Source organism: Primulina tabacum, chromosome 14 (genome assembly GCF_025594145.1).
Source record: "Primulina tabacum isolate GXHZ01 chromosome 14, ASM2559414v2, whole genome shotgun sequence".
Classification (NCBI taxonomy): Eukaryota; Viridiplantae; Streptophyta; class Magnoliopsida; order Lamiales; family Gesneriaceae; genus Primulina; species Primulina tabacum.
This window is the reverse complement of record NC_134563.1, coordinates 10,965,989-10,985,940: the sequence shown is the minus strand read 5'-3', so window position 1 is coordinate 10,985,940 and position 19,952 is coordinate 10,965,989. Positions and strand designations below refer to the sequence as shown.

Genomic DNA, 19,952 nt, shown 5'->3' with positions numbered 1-19,952 from the left:
AAAATTCTTGTTAGTATCCGTGAACAACTTCTTTAAATGGTTGGAAGCTAAGCCTTTGGCCAGAAGAAGAGGTGCTAAAATTCTTATGAAATAACATAGTATGCAGATTCGGGCTACCAAGGAAGCTGATATCAGACAATGGCGGACAATTCCAAGGGCGAAGAATCATGGCCTAGTGCAAAGAAATGAAGATTACTCAGTCATTCACCTCAGTTTCTTACCCACAAGCCAATGGACAGACATATGTCACTAACCGGGTAATTGTGCAAAGTTTGAAGGCCAGATTTCAAGGTGTATGCAAAGATTGGGTAGAAGAGATACCCAGTGTTCTCTGGGCCTATCGGACCATTCACTGGACTGCTACTAAAGAAACTCCTTACAGCCTGGTTTATGGATCTGAAACAGTGCTGCCAGTAGAGATTGGGCAAGAATTGGCTTTTATCGAAGGAAAAAGAGAAAGAGTAGTCATTCAAATGGAAGCTTATAGAAGACGAGTTAAACGAGGTTATAATCAAAAAGTGCGACCCCGAGAATTTCAAGTTGGTGATCTGGTTCTCAAGAAAGCTAACCCGGCCGGAGAGGTAGGAAACTTAAAGGCCTGGTGGGAAGGTGATAAAGATAAAAAATTGTATATTAATTAAATGTTTTATAATATAAATATCTAGTTTTTGTTTTATTAAATGTTTAAATATTATATGTTTTATAATAAATTGTATAAAATATAAGTTGTTGTGTAATTATAAGTTTTTACTATTTTTTACAGGTTCGATTAAACAAGAATAACCTTGGCGTTCCAAATGGGATTAAGATGATTCTTGGACCTGTAGAAAGTTGATGTTAATATCTACAATATTGGTGGCAAGCATGAGATAAAAATCTTATCACAAGTGGGATCAAATTAAGCAACAAATAAAGTTATCAAAGAAGTGGCAGTTTTACCATGCTCTAGCATTTTGACCATATCTCTCAAATTACTTAGTCAAATAGTTAAAAAAAATACCACAATTCAAACAACTCACATATCTACATGTTTTGTTTTATGTGGAGAAGAAAATTCGGATGGGAAGATTTTCAAAAATGATTTGTATTCAAATATTAATTTCTTGGAAAACCAATGAAAACTTATGTGTAAAAAATAATAATTTATTTGTGGTTGTCTCCCCAAATTTGGCTATAAATAGGGGTGCATTGTAATGTATTGAGATATCCCTCATTTTATGAACAAATCTTTGAGTTCATAATATTTCTCTCTTTGTTTTTCTTTTATTTCTTCATTTAAATATAATTAGCATGTTCAATTCATATTCAAAGTTTTACACTTTGAATAATTAGTAGCTAACTTCCCAAAGTTGAGATGAAAATGTGAAACTCTTGGCATGATAATAAGGTTATTAAAAGATAAAAATCTATGTTTTATATTATTTAATCATTATTTATTGTTTATGTTATTTTTATTTCATTAAGTATTATTATACCCTACTTATAAGTGAGAGTTTTGATTTATTTTTGCTATATGTTACACTAAATTCTTGGACCATTTAAATGTTAGTTTGGTATTACCAACCATTTAAATTGGATGCCTTGATGTATTATATATGATTATATCATAATATTAATTTCTTGGAATCATTTAAATGTTAGTTTGATATTACCAACCATTTAAAGTGGATGCCTTGATTTATTATATATGAATATATCATAATATTAATTTCTTGGTACCATTTAAATGTTAGTTTGGTTTTACCAACCATTTAAAGTGGATGCCTTGATATATTATATATTAATATCATAATATTAATTTCTTGGTACCATTTAAATGTTTGTTTGGTTTTACCAACCATTTAAAGTGAAAACCTTGATTTAGTGTTTACAAATACATATATAGCACAATAAATACTTGACAACATTTACAAGTTTTGATATATATTATATATTTATAAGATAATAATATATAACACAATATAAATATGATTATTTAATATATATTGGAACCATTTTATTAAGTGGATTTCAATAATGTTCATTAATGATAACTTTATTAAAATACCAAGAGTGGATCATTTAATCTCAAATGCTTAAATTAAAATTTGAACAATTAAAAATTACCAATTAAAGATTCAAACCATTAAAAGAAAAAAAACAAAAAGATATTGTAGTGGACTTGTAATTACCTTAACTTCCCTTTGGATACGATATTCGGACTCACCGAATTATACTACTTGTGGACAACCTGCTCTTGGGAGTGCAATAATCAAAGTCGCAACAAGTTTTTGGCGCCGTTGCCGGGGAAGTATAATTTAATTTCAAGTCTATTTAATTTTGTTTATAGTTTATTTTTCTTGATTTGAAGTTTTATTGCTTTTGTGTGTTTTTATTCTTTTGCATTTGCATGAGCATTTGGTCACGTAGACTTAGTGGTCGACTCATTTGAAATAACCCTTTATTTTTACAAAACATGGCGGAAGAACCCATCCTAGAAAATGAAGATGAAATTCAATCTTAACATGATCATGATAGATGAAGAACACTTAGAGATCACATGAATCCTACACGTACTAGTGCACCTTCATGTCTAGTTTCCCCCCTGATGCAATTCATTTCAATTTTAAGCCTGGTATTATCCAACTTTTACCCAATTTTCATGGCTTAAATTTTGAAAATCCATACATGCATTTACGAGAGTTTGAAGAAGTGTGCAACACATATAATGATCTAAATTGTAGCATGAACACCATTCGACTTAAGCTTTTTCCTTTTTCTTTAAAAGATAAAGCTAAAACTTGGCTACAAAATCTTAGATCGGGATCCATTCGAACTTCGGATGAATTGCAACAGCAATTTTTGAAAAAGTTTTTTCCATCTCATAGAACAAATTCTTTCAAAAGGCAAATAATCACTTTCACTCAAAAACAAGGAGAAACTTTTTATCAGTGTTGGGATAGATACAAAGAATTGCTTAATCTTTGTCCACATCATGGTTTTGAAATTTGGATAGTTGTTTCTCAATTTTATGAAGGCTTAACACCTAAAGATAGACAAATGGTTGAATTTATGTGTAATAGAACATTTGAAGATAAAGATCCAAACGATGCAATTGAGTATCTCGATTCATTAGCTGAAAATGCTCAAAATTGGACACTATAGGTACAATCGAACCATCAAACAAGATTCAATCTCCCATATCTGGTGGAGGTATGTACACCCTCAAAGATGAACATGATCTCCAAGCTAGATTTACCTCTTTGGCAAGAAAAGTTGATGCACTTGAATTGAAAAAGAATGGTCAATTAAAATATGTTCAAGAAATTGCGTGTCACATCTGTGATACAAGTGATCATTTTACAAAAGATTGTCCAACTTTGCCCTCTTTTAAAGAATGTCTCCATGAACAATTCAATGTTTTGAACAATTTCAAAATGCCAAATTTTGAACCATTTTCTCAAAATTACAATCCAGGTTGGCGAAATCATCCAAATTTTAGTTGGAGGAATGATAATGCTGCACAATTTTCACAACCATATTTCCAAAATCAACAAAATTTTCTAAATTATGCACACTATGTTCCTCCACCTAAAAGGAACTTGGAAGATCTATTGAATTCTTTCATTGCAAAGCAAGAGTCTATCAATACTCAAACTGCTCAAACCATGACAGATTTGAAAGATACTATTGCTAAATTTGCATCTGCACTTAATGTTCATGAAAAAGGTAAATTTCCTTCACAACCACAGCCTAATCCCAAGGATCATCATTCACAAACTGGAACTTCTCGAACTCAACCGATGGATATGGTAAAATATGTTATTACCCTTCGAAGTGGTAAGGTTGTGGAAAAATCCATTCTTGAACCTTGTGAAGATGATGATAAATCAACTCCAAAGGGTAAGGAAATGGAACCCATAACTTTTGAAGAGGAGGTTCAACAGACAGTGTCACCACCATTCCTTCATGCATTGAAAAATACAAAAAAATCAAATTTGAATTATGATATATATGATATTTTTAAACAAGTAAAAGTTAATATTCCTTTAATAGATGCATTAAAACAGGTACCATCATATGCCAAATTTTTGAAAGACTTGTGCACTGTGAAAAGAAAATTGAATGTGAAAAAGAAAGCATTTTTAGCCGAACAAGTAAGTGAAATCATTCAAAATAATAATACTTTGAAATAAAAAGACCCTGGTTGTCCTACTATTTCATGTATTATTGGAGAACGGAAGATTAAGAAAGTCTTGCTTGATCTTGGAGCTACTGTGAATTTACTTCCATATTCAGTTTATCAAGAACTCAATCTAGGCGAGTTAAAATCTACTTCGGTAACACTTTTACTTGCCGATAGATCTAGTTAAAGTGCCAATAGGTATGGTAGAAGACGTGTTGGTCCAAGTTGATAACTTTTTATATCCTGTCGATTTCATAGTTTTAGATACACAACCTATCGGAGCTTGTAATGCAATTCCTGTAATTCTGGGTCGTCCATTTTTAGCAACTTCTAATGCTCTTATAAATTGCAGGAATTGAATAATGAAGTTGTCATTTTGTAACATGACCTTGGAGCTTAATGTTTGTAATCTTTGTAAGCAACCACATGACAAAGTAGATGAAAGTAAAGATGAAAATCTTATTGAAACTCTTGTGGAAGAAAACATTCAAGAAGGGAGTACTCGTGATCAATTAGATATTTGATCAATTGAAACTGTTAAAAAAAATATTGAAATTGATCTTGATGATTTTATCAGGTATCACTCGTTACAAGGATCAGAGAAAGAATTTGAGGCAAAATATGAGAACAAAGACGAACCACCCATATTGGAGTTAATACACTTTCCAGAAGAATTGAAGTATGCATTTCTTGGAGAAGATGAAACATATCCGGTGATAATTTCTTCCAAACTAGCAAGTGATCAAGAAGGTAAATTAGTTGATATGCTTAAAAGACATAAAAATGCAATTGGTTGAACAATAAAAGATCTCAAGGGCATTAATCCACTAATTTTCACTCACAAAATTCACTTAGAATAAAATGCAAAAACATCTCAACAACCACAAAGGAGATTAAATCCACACATGAAAGATGTTGTGAAAACTGAAGTTCTCAAACTACTTGATGTTGGGATTATCTACCCCATTTCTGATAGTAAGTGGGTAAGCCCAACACAAGTAGTCTTAAAAAAATCTTGCATCACAATGATAAAAAATGAAAAAGATGAATTGTTAACAAGTCGAGTCCCATCTAGTTGGCGGATGTGTATTGATTATAGAAAATTAAATGACGCCACTAGAAAAGATCATTTTCCATTACCATTTTTGGATCAAATTTTAGAAAGAGTAGCAGGTCATCCATACTACTGTTTTCTTGATGGATATTCAGGTTATTATCAAATTCCCATTGCACTCGAAGATCAAGATAAAACTACATTCACATGTCCTTTTGGAACATTTGCATTTAGAAGGATGTCATTTGGATTATGCAATGCCCCAGCAACATTTCAAAGATGTATGCTAAGCATTTTTAGCGACATGGTTGAAAACTGTTTGGAGATTTTAATGGATGATTTAACTGTTTTTTGGAATACATTTGATAATTGTCTTGAAAATTTGGAAAAAGTTTTAAAAAGATGCGAGGAAAAAGGTCTTATTTTAAATTGAGAAAAATGTCATTACATGATTACTTCTGGGATTGTTTTGGGACATGTCGTGTCATCTCATGGAATTGAAGTTGATAAAGCCAAAGTTGATGTATTTGTCAATTTACCCCCTCCAAAAACCATTAAAGAAATTCGCTCATTTTTGGGACATGCTGGATCTTATAGGAGGTTTATAAAGGACTTTAGTTCAATCTCTAAACCCATTTGTAACTTCTTAACAAAAGACGCTACATTTGAGTGGACTCAAGAATGTCAAAATGCTTTTGATAAAATCGTTCGACATTTAACATCAGCTCCTATCATGAAACCTCTTGATTGGTCTTTACCATTTGAAATCATGTGCGATGCGAGTGATTATGCAGTCGGTGCAGTACTGGGTCAAAGAAAAAGGGTAAGCCTTACGTGATATATTATGCAAGTAGAACTTTAAACAATGCTCAAATGAATTACTCCACAACTGAAAAAGAACTACTTGCTGTAATATTAGCATTAGATAAATTTCATTCTTGTTTGATTGGATCAACGACTATTGTGTTTACTGATCATTCTGCTATTAGATATTTCTTGACCAAACAGGATGCAAAGCCACGACTGATACAATGGATTTTGTTGCTCCAAGAATTTGACATTGTGATCAAAGATAAAAAAGGAACTGAGAATGTGGTAGCCGATCATTTATCGAGACTAGTAACAGGATCATTGTAAAAGGCCCTAAACTCCTTGCTTGAAAATTTGCGGAAAATAAAAAAAATTTTCTTTTTAAAAGAACTTAAATGGCCTCATTCATAAAATCGACTGATGAATCAAGTTCAATGTTTAAAATAATAGCAGCGGAAGAAAATAAAGTTTTGCCAATAATAACAATTTAAAAGTTATCCAACGACTGATAGAATGTTTGCGAAAAAAATAACAACTGCTGCTCTGAGGTCCTCGGGTGCCACTACTGCCGACCCAAGCTGGCTCATTGGTCCCCGCCCTCGGCCCTGGCCTCATCAGTACCTACAACAATCAAGTCTAGTGAGCCTAAAGACTCAGCATGCATATATCGCAAGTAACGAGTAAAATCTGAATTAAAATATGCATGGGATAAAATATCATGTCATGAGGCATGCTGAAAATAATCTGTACTGAGCAATTATAATACGTGCACAACTGAACTGAAAATCACTGTAAAAATATTTGCTCCTTGGAGACTGTACTGAAATATCTGGTAAAATTTTCTGTTGAGATTATGTTTTACGCCTGTGGCCACTGCACTAAGCTGAACTGATCGGTAACTGGCTACCGGGGAGGCTGAAACTGAACTGAGCTGGCCGGTCACTGGCGACCGGGTGGTACCATACTGAACTGATCGGTCACTGGCGACCGTATAAAATAACACTCCCACATAGTGAATGAACCAAAAGCCATATCGCATAAATCTCAAAAAAAATAATCATTTTCTATTTAATGCACGTAAAATAATTAACTGGCATAATGAAAATGTCCCGTAATTTTACCAACTGGATTGGATTGGATCGTCCCCAGGCTCGCTGCAACCTAACTGTGCTATGAAAAATATGCAATAGCTTAAACATGACCAACTACGCAATTTACGTTCAAAAGATGCGACTATGATGCCTAATGACTTCGCATTTAATCATGACTCCGAGTCAACCTGAACCGACACCGAACCCACGTATAGTCATGATTAAAATACGCTGAAAAATCATAAAATAATGCTCCTAAAATGATAGGGTCGAAATCTAGGTGAAATGGAGGCCAAAACACGAAACGCTCTTTCGAGAGTCAATTTGGCACATCGCACCGTAAATTCTCGTACGACCTCAAAAATGATCCGAATGACGAACGGTCAAAAACATGACCTTCCTAACTCAATGAGGCACTGTCCAGTCCAAGGCCATGGGCTAAAAGCCAACCGAGAACTTGAACGAGCCTCCGAACCGACACAGCAACTTGCTGTAAAATTCCAGCAACTGTACAATTGTTTAACTTGTGTTGTTTTCGAGTCTACCGGCCATTGGAGGCGTGAACCACCGACCAGAGACTCTTACCAACATCCCAAGGAATGATTTGATCCATGGCTGAGGGCCCTAGGCCAGCCACAATCCGCATCACACCATAACTCAACCGAAGGGTCCAACCGAGAGCATCTTGAATGCGTGTGTAGTGTTTTGCTTAGATCGATGTCTTGCGTCGTTCCAGAGGCCATTTGATTGACCATGGAACGATCTAGACATCTAGGAGCATGATATGAACCGTGGCTAAGGGCCATAGGCCAACCAAGATCCATACCAAGCAACCAAAAGAAACGAACCGAAAGCTGTCCAACCGAAGTAGCCGAAGGGGTATAGGGGCTGTTGTGATGTTTTTATTAAAAACCGATGAACCATGGACCAAGACACCAAAAGGGCGACTTAGTCACGTCTTAGACATGCTAGGGAAGTGATCCAACCATGGCTAAGAGCCCTTAGGGCAGCCAAGATCAGATCCAAACCCCTTGACATAAAAACTGAAATTTTCGAACTCAAAAAGGGACACAAATGGTGTTGCTGTCATCTCTTGCTTTCCAGCGAGCATGGGCTGAAATCGATGGACAAATGTGGTCCTAATGCATCCTATTACATGTATATAAGTCGCCTTGGGAGCCTGGAGTCGATCCAATACCTGAAACTCACAAACCAAAAGAAACCGTGAAGCTTTCCAAGGAAAATCGAAATCTCTGCATGTGTTGTTTCAAAATGTTTTGACATGGATCTCGATTTTTACTTGAATAAACATGATCATGTACTGAAAAATAAATGATAATATGACTTGATTGAGGTTTAGAAAGAATCTAGACATGCCTTGTTTCGTTTCGAAAGAAAACGAACGAAACGACGACGACGCGGCACGGAGGAGATGGAGCGCTTCTCTTGTTTTCTTTACTCTCGATTTTTCTTGCCTTTCTCCCTAGCTATGGCTCACGATTTTTCTACTGAAAAGGGGTCTGATTTCACTCTGAATTTTCGAAAAGGAGAGGGGGGGAAAAATGGTTAGGAGGGTGAGGGAAGTGGGTGCAAGATATAAGGAAAGAATCAAGACCAAGTCTTCTCATTTTGAATTTTGAATTATGGTTTGATATCAAATCTATGTTGGGTGTTTCTAGAATGGTGATGGCCGATTATTGCTTATTTTCTAGTCTAGTATATGTCCATTTATTTAATTAAATTGTGCTCCCAAAAATCCTAGAATTATCCTACTAATTACATGCAAAGAATTGGTCAAAGTTGATGAGTTGGAAAATGAGTCTTCTAGCAACTAAGGGTGGCCGAAAATGCATGATAAAATAAAGGGAAAATGTTGTTTATTTACTAAATTAATAACTCTTAAAAGCCTCACTAATCCCTTAAATAATTTAGTGAGCTAACCCCTTAATTAAATAACTTAAATGAGTTCATTTCTTAATCACCTCAAATAATTAAATTAAATCCTCAAACCTCCCTTACTAACTTAAATGAACTTACTTGCTAGCTAAAACAACTTCTGGAAATATTTTCTGGATCTTAAATTCTATCTCAAAACTCCAACTCCGGTCCGGCCTCACTGAAATAACTGAAACGCTAAAATCAAACTACTGAACTGAAATAATAAATAATTAACTTCAAACATATGCATTTAAAATAATTATGCAATGAAGTCAATTAAATTTAAAAATCTAGAATTATGCATGGCTTATACGTCTACTGATTTACGAGTTCTACAATCATCTTGTGAAATGATACCAATTAACGATAATTTTTCTGTTGAACATCTATTTTCAGTTACTACTACATCTTGGTTTGCTAACATAATAAATTTTCTTGTGACAGGAAAAATGCCACCGCAATGGAGTTCCCAAGATAAAAGAAAATTTTTGAATGAGGTAAAAAACTTTTATTGGGATGATCCGTATCTGTTCAAGTATTGTCCAAATCAAATTTTTCGACGTTGCATACCCGACAATGAGGTAAGTAGTGTCATTAAATTTTTTCATTCAGAGTCATGCAGAGGACATTTTTCTTCAAAGAAAACGGCTGCAAAAATTTTGCAGTGTGGATTTTATTGGCCCACTTTGTTTAAAGACACCTACGAAATCTGCAAGATCTGTGAAAATTGTCAAAAATTGGGTGCGATTTCAAAAAGAAACATGATGCCTTTGAATCCTATCATTGAAATTGAAATCTTTGACTGTTGGGGAATTGATTTTATGGGATTTTTTCCACCATCGTTTGGATACTTGTATATTTTAGTTGCAATTGATTATGTTTCCAAATGGATAGAGGCAATTCCATGTCGAACAAATGATCATAAAATCGTCATCAAATTTTTGAAAGAAAATATTTTTAGTAGATTTGGAATTCCTCCAGCCATGATAAGTGATGGGGGAACTCACTTCGTTAATAAACCATTTGCTTCATTAATGAAAAAATATGGTATTACTCACAAAGTAACTACTACTTATCATCCTAAAACAAATGGACAAGTTGAATTAGCTAATGGGGAGATAAAGAAAATTTTGGAAAAAACTGTTAACTCAAATAGAAAAGAGTGGTCTCTGCGACTTAATGATGCACTTTGGGCATATCGAACAACTTTTAAAGCATCATTGAATATGTCTCCCTATAGGTTGGTTTATGGAAAACATTGTCATTTGCCTGTGGAATTGGAACATAAAGCTTATTGGGCGATCAAAACTTTTAATTCAAGCATGGATGATTGCAACAAATTGTGCAAATTGCAACTTAATGAACTTGATGAACTTAGAAATGATGCGTATGAGAATTCAAGGATTTATAAAGCAAAAATCAAATCATTTCATGATAAAACAATTCTTAGAAAATATTTTGAGATTGGTAAAAAAGTTTTGCTTTATAATTCTCGACTTCAAATATTCCCAGGAAAATTACGATCAAGATGGATAGGCCCATATGTTGTAAAGCATGTGTATCCTTATAGAGCTGTGGATATTGAAAATCCTAAAAATGGTGATGTTTTTAAAGTAAATGGACAAAGGCTTAAACCATTTTTAGAAAATGAAATCTTTCAAGAAGAGTTTATTTCCCTTCTGATCCCTAAATTTTTATGTTGCATTTAATTTTGTTTGTTTTTATTTCAGGTTTCCTTAATCTTTTTATCTTCCCGGTTAAATGGCGGATAACGGTACTCCGTGACTCTCATAGTCGGTTAAATCAGTTTCCCACAATTGCTGATACAAAAATTAAAAAAAAATCATTTTTTTTCTTTTCAAAATGGATGAAAATCTCTCAAAATTTTGTAAATATTTTCCCTCTGTTTCTGAAAATGTTCTAAGAAAATTTATGCAGGTAGGTGTGAAAGATTGAGATTGCTAATGAAAAAAGAATTCCAGAAGATATTCGTCTTATAATAGAAGCTAAGGTCCGATTAGGAGGAGAAGTTCCACAATCATTGCTCATTCGTTATTTGTCTGGATTAAGAAAAAGCACTTATGCAAAAAAACGAAGGGTCAAGAGGTTAGGAGTTTGTCATAAGTGTGCAAGATGGACTTGTGACAAACGATGAAGATCTTTGGGATGTGTTTCCAATAACAGAGAAGATAAAATTGATTTCATTAAGAATGGGCTGAGTAAGGAGTCTTTAGATAACATCTTATTGACTCTTGAGACGCATTCTAGTGGACATGTGCAAATTGAACTTCTCCGTTTATGGAAACAATTTCAAGATGAGCGTCATAGTCTTGGGAATCCGACTAAAAAAGACCATGTTTGCCAATTTATAAGAAAATTGGATGGGAAGCATATCCTCGACTGATAGAAGACGTTGAAGCCGTTTCTGGACGTAAAACCAGAGGAAAATTGTGAGCCACAATCACACTACTGTTTTTATGCATGTGTCATTATTATTTTTACTGTTTATTCTGCTTACAGCTATGACCCATAGTTTTGTCATGATAACATATTACCCCCATAAAATCTCTCATCTTTCTCTCTATTTTTGCAGACAAAAAAGAAAGTAAAAACATGGTTGGATCCTTTGCACAAACATTGAAAAATATTTGTGTATTTTGTGGGTCGAGTTCTGGAAAAAGTGAAGTATTTGTAGAAGCAGCGAATAATTTTGGAAAGATATTGGCTGAGAGAAAAATTGTGGAGACCCGGACGCTAATTCATTCCTTAATCGTCTTTAGGAATAATTCAAACAATTATAATAAATAGGGTCTAAAATTTTTTTTTTTTAAATACAAAGCGAAAACGTAATGTAATTCAATTCAAATTACATATTAAACATAAACATACAAATCTTGTATTATCTACAAGAATTCAACTAGGTTCAACTATATATTAGTGCTGAATCCTAAGTTGCCTCAGAACCCGGATCTCCACGCTATCTAGTCCAGCCTCGTTCTCTTCTTGACCTTGATCCTATACCACCTGTTGCCATGCACACATACAAACAAGACAACAGCCGGATAACTCCGATGAGAATTACATTCTCAGTATAAATCATGTATACATGCAATCATAAAAACAATATAAAAGCATATAACAAATATGTCTAACATGTATTCAAATCAGAACATAAATCCATATCAAAAATAAATCCTATGCTAAACATGTACCATCATCAGGAACATAACTCATCATAACTCAATATAAACTGTCAATTAGACTCATAACTCCACATTTAAGACTAGACTCAATCCTAGTCTAGGGATCCCGGTTTCCAGAATTTGCCATTCCCATATCGACCAACAGTAATAGAAAAGACTCCAGTTCTATCCATGTATATAGGGTATCGATCACCAGTAATAGAAGAAGCTCGGATTCTATCCACATCGATGTAGTATCGATCACCAGTAATAGAAGAAACTCCGATTCTATCCACATCGATATAATATCGATCATCAGTAATAGAAGAAGTTATAATTCTATCCACATCGATACGGTACCGATCACCAGTAATAGAAGAAGCCACATTTCTATCCACATCGATAGCCAAACATCCGGTGACAGACTTTGGCACTATCGCCAATACACTATCTTCTGACATCGTGCAATGTGCCCGTGGCGATCCCACCACTATCAGGCACTTCTGTCACAAGATTACTCGTCTAATACATGCTGTCTATAAATCAAGAGAACAAGTATATCAATCAAATCAATACAATAAGGTAAAGTATGTGATTTAGGGAAACTCGAGCCAAAACCTCACTCGAGTTGTGCAATCCCAACTCAACATTAATTTATACCTCTATCTTCTCGGTCCGACGAAGACGAAGTCCCGAATTCAACTCTGTCCATACCCAATCTGATAATGACAATCGAATAGATACAATATCAGTACATAACTCAGTTCAAAACCTGTTCTGATCAATACTCAAATCAAAACATAATCGGATCAATGCCAATCGACATATGATACCACAATACAATCTCAACCAATACCGAATCTGATCAATATCAATTTACGGATGTTTCGACGGCATAACAATACAGTCTCGATAACCCCGTAAATTCCAACACCACGGATATAATACCAGAACTCATAATCAATATCGGTGCAACTCATAATTTTAATAACAATACAAATCTGATATCGAATCTCAATTAATCAATTCCAAAAATCGTAACAATTACATAACCAGTCCGTTCTTTAATCTGACTTCGATTATACGATGTCCAACATGTCAAAAACATCATATATGACGTGTATTCAATTCCAACAACATCATAATTTCAGAACATGTCAAAACGTAACAAAACTTACGTCCAGTTGTAGCCTACGTCGATAGGAACACAGTATTGAAGTCGGATTTAAAATCGGACGGACGAATTTCTCACAAAAGGCGTAAGGATTTTCTATCACTTTCCCCTGACCCTTTTCTCAGTTTTCTTGCCAAATTATGAAGGAAATCGAAGTACTACTTATATATATATCCCATGCATGCTCGAGGAAACGTGGCTCGTTCCTTTAAGAAACACGTCTCGCGCATATGCGCGAATACCATCGGCGCATATGCGCGAGACACTAAGTCTCCGCGCGTGTCTTCACAATGGCCCTCGCGCATATGCGCGTACTATCTCGGCACATATGCGCCCAACGTTCTGGACACCCCGCGCATGTGCGCGCAATGTTCTGCCTACCTCGCGCATATGCGCCCATCCACGTCGCGTATATGCGCCGAACTATCTGGAGTTCTCCCTCGGCTTCTCACATGGCTCGCGCATATGTGCGCCTTCCGCCGCGCATGTGCGCCGAACTCTCTGGACGTTCCGCGCATGTGCGCGCATTCCTCCGCGCATATGCGCGCATGGTTCTGTCTTCCTCGCGCATGTGCGCCCATACACGTCGCGCATATGCGCCGAACTCTTCTTGCACAAAATGTCAAATCTTCTTTCGGCTCTCCCGGTCTGATCTTTTTTGTCTATAATCATCTCAATTAATCAATAATTCATTTCAAATTAATCTCGGATTACGGTAATAAAATCTCGGGCCTTACAAAAATTCACTTGGTATATGGGGGAGGTAATATTGGGTTAATGGGATTTGTTTAAACATCTGCTCATCTTGGAGGTAGTCATGTTTTGGGTATTATTCCTACAGCTTTAGCTGAAGGAAATATTACAGGTGTTACGATTGGGGAGAAATTAAAAGTTTCTTCTATGTATGAAAGAATTACTAAAATGATTGAAAATTCTGATGCTTTTATCGCACTACCAGGTGGTTTTGGTACATTAGAAGAAATTTTTCACACTGTTTCTTGGGCACAACTTGATATCCATAATAAACCTGTGAGCTTGTTGAATATCAATAATTATTATGACAGTTTGTTGACATTTCTTGATAAAGCTGTGGAACATAATTTCATTTCAGAAAATTCACGACGGATGCTCATCTGTGCTTCGGCTGCTGACCAATTAATTGATGATTTGGAAGCTTTTGTTCATAAGCCTGATCCGATGATAACAAATATCAATTGGTCGCAATCAAGCAGTAAGAAAAGAAAGTTAATTGGATCATTGATTCAAAAATCGTGGATTGGTTTGCGTTTGTTTCAGTTTGTTATCTTCAATAAAATTCCAGGTGATATCTCTTTCATTATGTACTCTTTATTAATAGTTATTTTGACATTAGGGACAATGTCATATTCTGATTGGGGGAGAACAAACTTAAAAATTTTAAAAAAAAAATTTAAAAAAATTATTTTAAAATAAAAACATGTTTATTTTTTGTATCTTAGTAATTTTTGCAAAAATATCATACATTGCATGTTTGAAAGGTTTAGATTAGAAATTATAATAATCTATCTAAGGATGTTTAAATTTTTATTTGAAAAAAAAAAGTCAATTTTAATATTTTGATCACTATAAAAATATGATTTATGAACTCTTTTTGAATGATTAACCATTGTGATAAAATCAGTTATTAAAGTATATGGCCCAAGATATACCTGATAAGAGTGCCTAAAATTTTTAAACTCACGCATATTTTGTGAGTGAGTGGAGATGATTGAGAAAACAGCTTGCGAGCCTTTATTGATCATCAGAAAAGCTATCTATTGTTTAGATCTTGAGTTCTTATTTTGAAAAAAAATTTGATATTTCCTGAAAAAAAAAAGAAAAAAGTAAAAAAAAGAAATATGTTGAAGATCTATGTAATTTTTAAGTTATATGCTACAACCCATTTATCTCTCATAAAAATATAAATAAAAAAAGAAAAAAAAAGAAAGAAAGAGAGAAATACATTGTACAAATTAAATAAATATATGGTTAAGAAGCATAAATTTAGTCTGATTCCATGATGTAAAAAAAGATCAGGAAAAAATATATAATAAGAACAACTGGATTTTGAATCAATGGATTTCCTATCTTTTGATTAGTTTGGCTCGTTTGTCTGTCTGCATTTTGTAAACCATTTTCCTGAGCCTTTATCTGTATTCCAACTCCATGAGAGAAATCATTCTCATAAATTGAAACACTTATTAACCTGTGAGAATATGGAGTTGAGACTCTTACTAGGAATTTCTGAAGGCCATGTACATTTAACTACATGAAAATAAGCTTTGAATTGATCAGTTCAGATTATTTAATAAATTATAATTATAATGATCTTGATATAACTTTGACAGTTTTCAAATTTAATTTAAACACTAGAATAGTTCTGATTACATTTCTATTTGAATTAATCAATATGTTTTGTGTTGCTATTAACGCTTAAATTGCTAGGGACTAGCAATAAGCTGGTTGGGGAGTGTGATAAAGATAAAAAATTGTATATTAATTAAATGTTTTATAATATAAATATATATTTTTTGTTTTATTAAATGTTTAAATATTATATGTTTTATAATAAATTGTATAAAATATAAACTGTTGTGTAATTTTAAATTTTTACTATTTTTTACATGTTCGATAAAACAAGAATAACCTTGGCGTTGCAAAAAGGATTAAGATGATTCTTGGACCTGTAGAAAGTTGATGTTAATATCTACAATATTGGTGGCAAGCATGAGATAAAAATCTTATCACAAGTGGGATCAAATTAAGCAACAAATAAAGTTACCAAAGAAGTGACAGTTTTACCATGCTCTAGCATTTTGACCGTATCTCTCAAATTACTTGGTCAAATGATTTAAAAAAATACAACAATTCAAACAACTCAGATATCTCCATGTTTTGTTTTATGTGGAGAAGAAAATTCGGATGGGAAGATTTTCAAAAATGATGTGTATTAAAATATTAATTTCTTGAAACACCAATGAAGACTTATGTTTAAAAAATAATAATTTATTTGTGGTTGTCTCCCCAAATTTTGCTATAAATAGGGGTGCATTATAATGTATTGAGATATTCCTCATTTTATGAACAAATCTCTGAGTTCATAATATTTATCTCTTTGTTTTTCCTTTATTTCTTCATTTAAATATAATTAGCATGTTAAATTCATATTCAAAGTTTTACACTTTGAATAATGAGTAGCTAACTTCCCAAAGTTGAGATGAAAAGGTGAAATTCTTGGCATGATAATAAGATTATTAAAAGGTAAGAATCTATGTTTTATATTATTTAATCATTATTTATTGTTTATGTTATTTTTATTTCTTTAAGTATTATTATACCCTACTTATAAGTGAGAGTTTTGATTTATTATTGCTATATGTTACACTAAATTCTTGGAACCATTTAAATTTTAGTTTGGTATTACCAACCATTTAAAGTGGATGCCTTGATTTATTATATATGATTATATCATAATATTAATTTCTTGTAATCATTTAAATGTTAGTTTGGTATTACCAACCATTTAAAGTGGATGCCTTGATTTATTATATATGAATATATCATAATATTAATTTCTTGGTACCATTTAAATGTTTGTTTGGTTTTACCAACCATTTAAAGTGGATGCCTTGATTTATTATATATTAATATCATAATATTAATTTCTTGGTACCATTTAAATGTTTGTTTGGTTTTACCAACCATTTAAAGTGGGAACCTTGATTTAGTGTTTACAAATACATATATAGCACAATAAATACTTGACAACATTTACAAGTTTTGGTATATATTATATACTTATAAGATAATAATATATAACATAATATAAATGATTATTTAATATATATTTGAACCATTTTATTAAGTGGATTTCAATAATGTTCATTAATGATAACTTTATTAAAATACCAAGAGTGAATCCTTTAATCTCAACTACTTAAATTAAAATTTGAACAATTAAAAATTACCAATTAAATATTCAAACCATTAAAAGAAAAAAAAACAAAAAGATATTGTAGTGGACTTCTAATTACCTTAGATTCCCTGTGGATACGATATTCGAATTCACCGAATTATACGACTTGTGGACAAGCTGCTCTTGGAAGTGCAACAAACAAAGTCGCAACAGAAGGACCTTAAAAAGTAATAAAAAGAATCAGTTCAGGAGCATTGTATTTAGAAGAGAGCTAGAGCCGGTCTTCGAAAAGACCCTGGAATGCTTTTCATTTGAAGAAATACTATGCTTAAAAGTGTACTTATTATTTGATGTATTAATGGAAATTTTTCTCAAAGATGTACGGAGAATATTATTTAAACCCGGGAGGCATTAGACCCGGTAATCTACTTGAACCTGGAAGGCATGAGGCCCCAATAATGTAGTTAAACCCGAGAGGCATGAGGCTCCGATATTTAGCTCGGGTAATCTACTTAAACTCGGAAGGCATAAGGCCTCGGTAATTTATTTAAACCCGGGAGGCATGAGGTCCCGGTAATCTACTTAAACTCAAGATGCATGAGGCCCTGATACTATATTTAAACCCAGGAGTCATGAAGCCCCAGTACTATATTTAAACCTGGGAGGCAGTTAATCAATTTATACTCGGGAGGCATGAGGCCCTGGTACTATAGTTAAAACCGGGAGGCATAAGGCCCCGGTAATTTATTTAATCCCTAGAGGCATGAGGCCCCAATAATTTATTTAAACCCGAGAGGCATGAGACCTCGATAATTTATTTAAACCTGGGAGGTATGAGGCACCGGTAATATGTTAAGCACAAAGGGCAAGACAGCCCACCAATTTTTCAAGACTTAAAATTTTTTAAGGTTTTAATGGCCACATTTAGAAGCTTCTTAAAAAAACTTTCAAGATATTTTATAAGTTTTTTGATGTATTGGTAAAGGAAAAAACAAGAAAGATTAGTTTCATTAATAAAAGCCCAAAGGCTGGATGTACAATAGCAAGAAAAGAGAAATATAAATACAACAAGAAAAGAAAAATATAAATAAAATCCCTATTCTATATTGCCCGGGTCCGGTTGCTCATCATTGCCTTCTTCTCCTGTTTTCTCATCTTCCTTGTGAAGGGACGCAATGGCATGGTCAATGTTAGGGAAGCCTTCCCTATCCTCCAGAAAAAGGGCTTCTTTGACTTGTTCTTCACACTTGTAGGACCCTGTCCGAAAGAAGCAATAAGCTTTGTCTTCAACCGCCATTCTAAACTCAGGAGATTGGAGGAAGGAAACCCGCCACTCCTCCTCCGAGCGGCGTTGGGCAGCCAGGCTGGATTCAGCCTCATCCGCTCGGGCCTTCTCCGCATTTAGCCCTTCCGACAAAGACTTAACCTGCACCTCGGAGGTATAAAGCAGATTCCTTACCATGTTATTCCGGGCTTGGGCTTCTGAGCCTCTGCTTGGGCCCTTTGAAGATTCCCCAGGGCCTCCTCTTGCTGGTAGTTCACCTCTGAAACAGTCCTCAGCCCTATTACTTCCTCTTCATGTAAAATCCGGGCTCGCTCTAGCTCCCCCTCATCTTTTGATAAAGCTCAGTAGCAACCCGAGCTGGGTTGGCCTCCTTCTTAGCCAGGGAAGACACTATTTCGAAGTCGGAAACTAGCATTTGAAGGCCCTACAAGAAACAGTGATATTAAAAAAAAGAGAAAAAAGAAAAGGAGAAAAACAAGCAGAAAGAAAAGCTTACCAAGAGGGTTCGAGAAGTCCTTTTAAATAATTTTTGATTGGGGGACAACTCTTGCAGATGATTCTCGTCAGCAGGAGAAAGTAAACTCTTGACGAGCTTCACCCCTTGGAAGAAACCCCATCCAGGAAGAGGTTGCCCCGAACTCATTGCGGGCTGGAGTGGTAGGGCTCCGGTGGGAATTTGAGCAGAGGAGGAAGGAGCGGATTGGACTATTTGGGAAGTGCCTTGGACTCTTTCCTCAGCACCATCAAGGAGGATCAGCTGTGGGCTTGAAGCAGATTTTCTTTTACTCCGGATAATAGGGACGTGATCCACCTAATCATTCTGAGAATCATGGTGAGAAATCTCTCCTTTTTTCCTTTTATTTGCTTGAGCAGAACCTCCTAGCATGGCCACCTCATTGGCACAGATGTTTGAGCCTTAGTGGCTGTTTTTTGGGCGAATGCCTTCTTTTCAGTGGCATCTTTCTGAGCAGCCCGATTTTTCTCCTCAGCTGCCAGTCTTTTGGCAAAGGCCTCTTTCATATCTGAATTTTCTGTCAGAAAAAGAAGGTAAAATAAAACAAAAATGTTAGAGTAAGCGTAATGAAACGTCTGCTTATTCGTTTTCTTAAAAAGTACTAGAATTTTTTTAAAACCTCACTTAGCATCGGCCGAATTGCATACACAAGCATAAAATATTTTTGACATCATTTTAAAATAAATCAACCAACTAACATTTGAAAAGTATAGCCCATGACCTCTCAAAAACCACTCATAAATAAAACGTCGTAAAAATATTGTTAACGTAACTTAAAATCATAAATAATAACTAGTGCGGAAAA

At 34.3% G+C, this 19,952-nt stretch overlaps 1 protein-coding gene across 1 annotated transcript; it reads left to right on the top strand.

The window, feature by feature from the left end:
* The first annotated feature begins 185 nt into the window (after window positions 1–185).
* Window positions 186–18,353, top strand: LOC142523782 (uncharacterized). Its single transcript, XM_075627513.1, has 2 exons — window positions 186–609; window positions 18,334–18,353. Exons 1-2 carry the CDS (start codon window positions 186–188, stop codon window positions 18,351–18,353), a joined length of 444 nt encoding a protein of 147 aa, XP_075483628.1.
* Window positions 18,354–19,952: the final 1,599 nt, after the last annotated feature.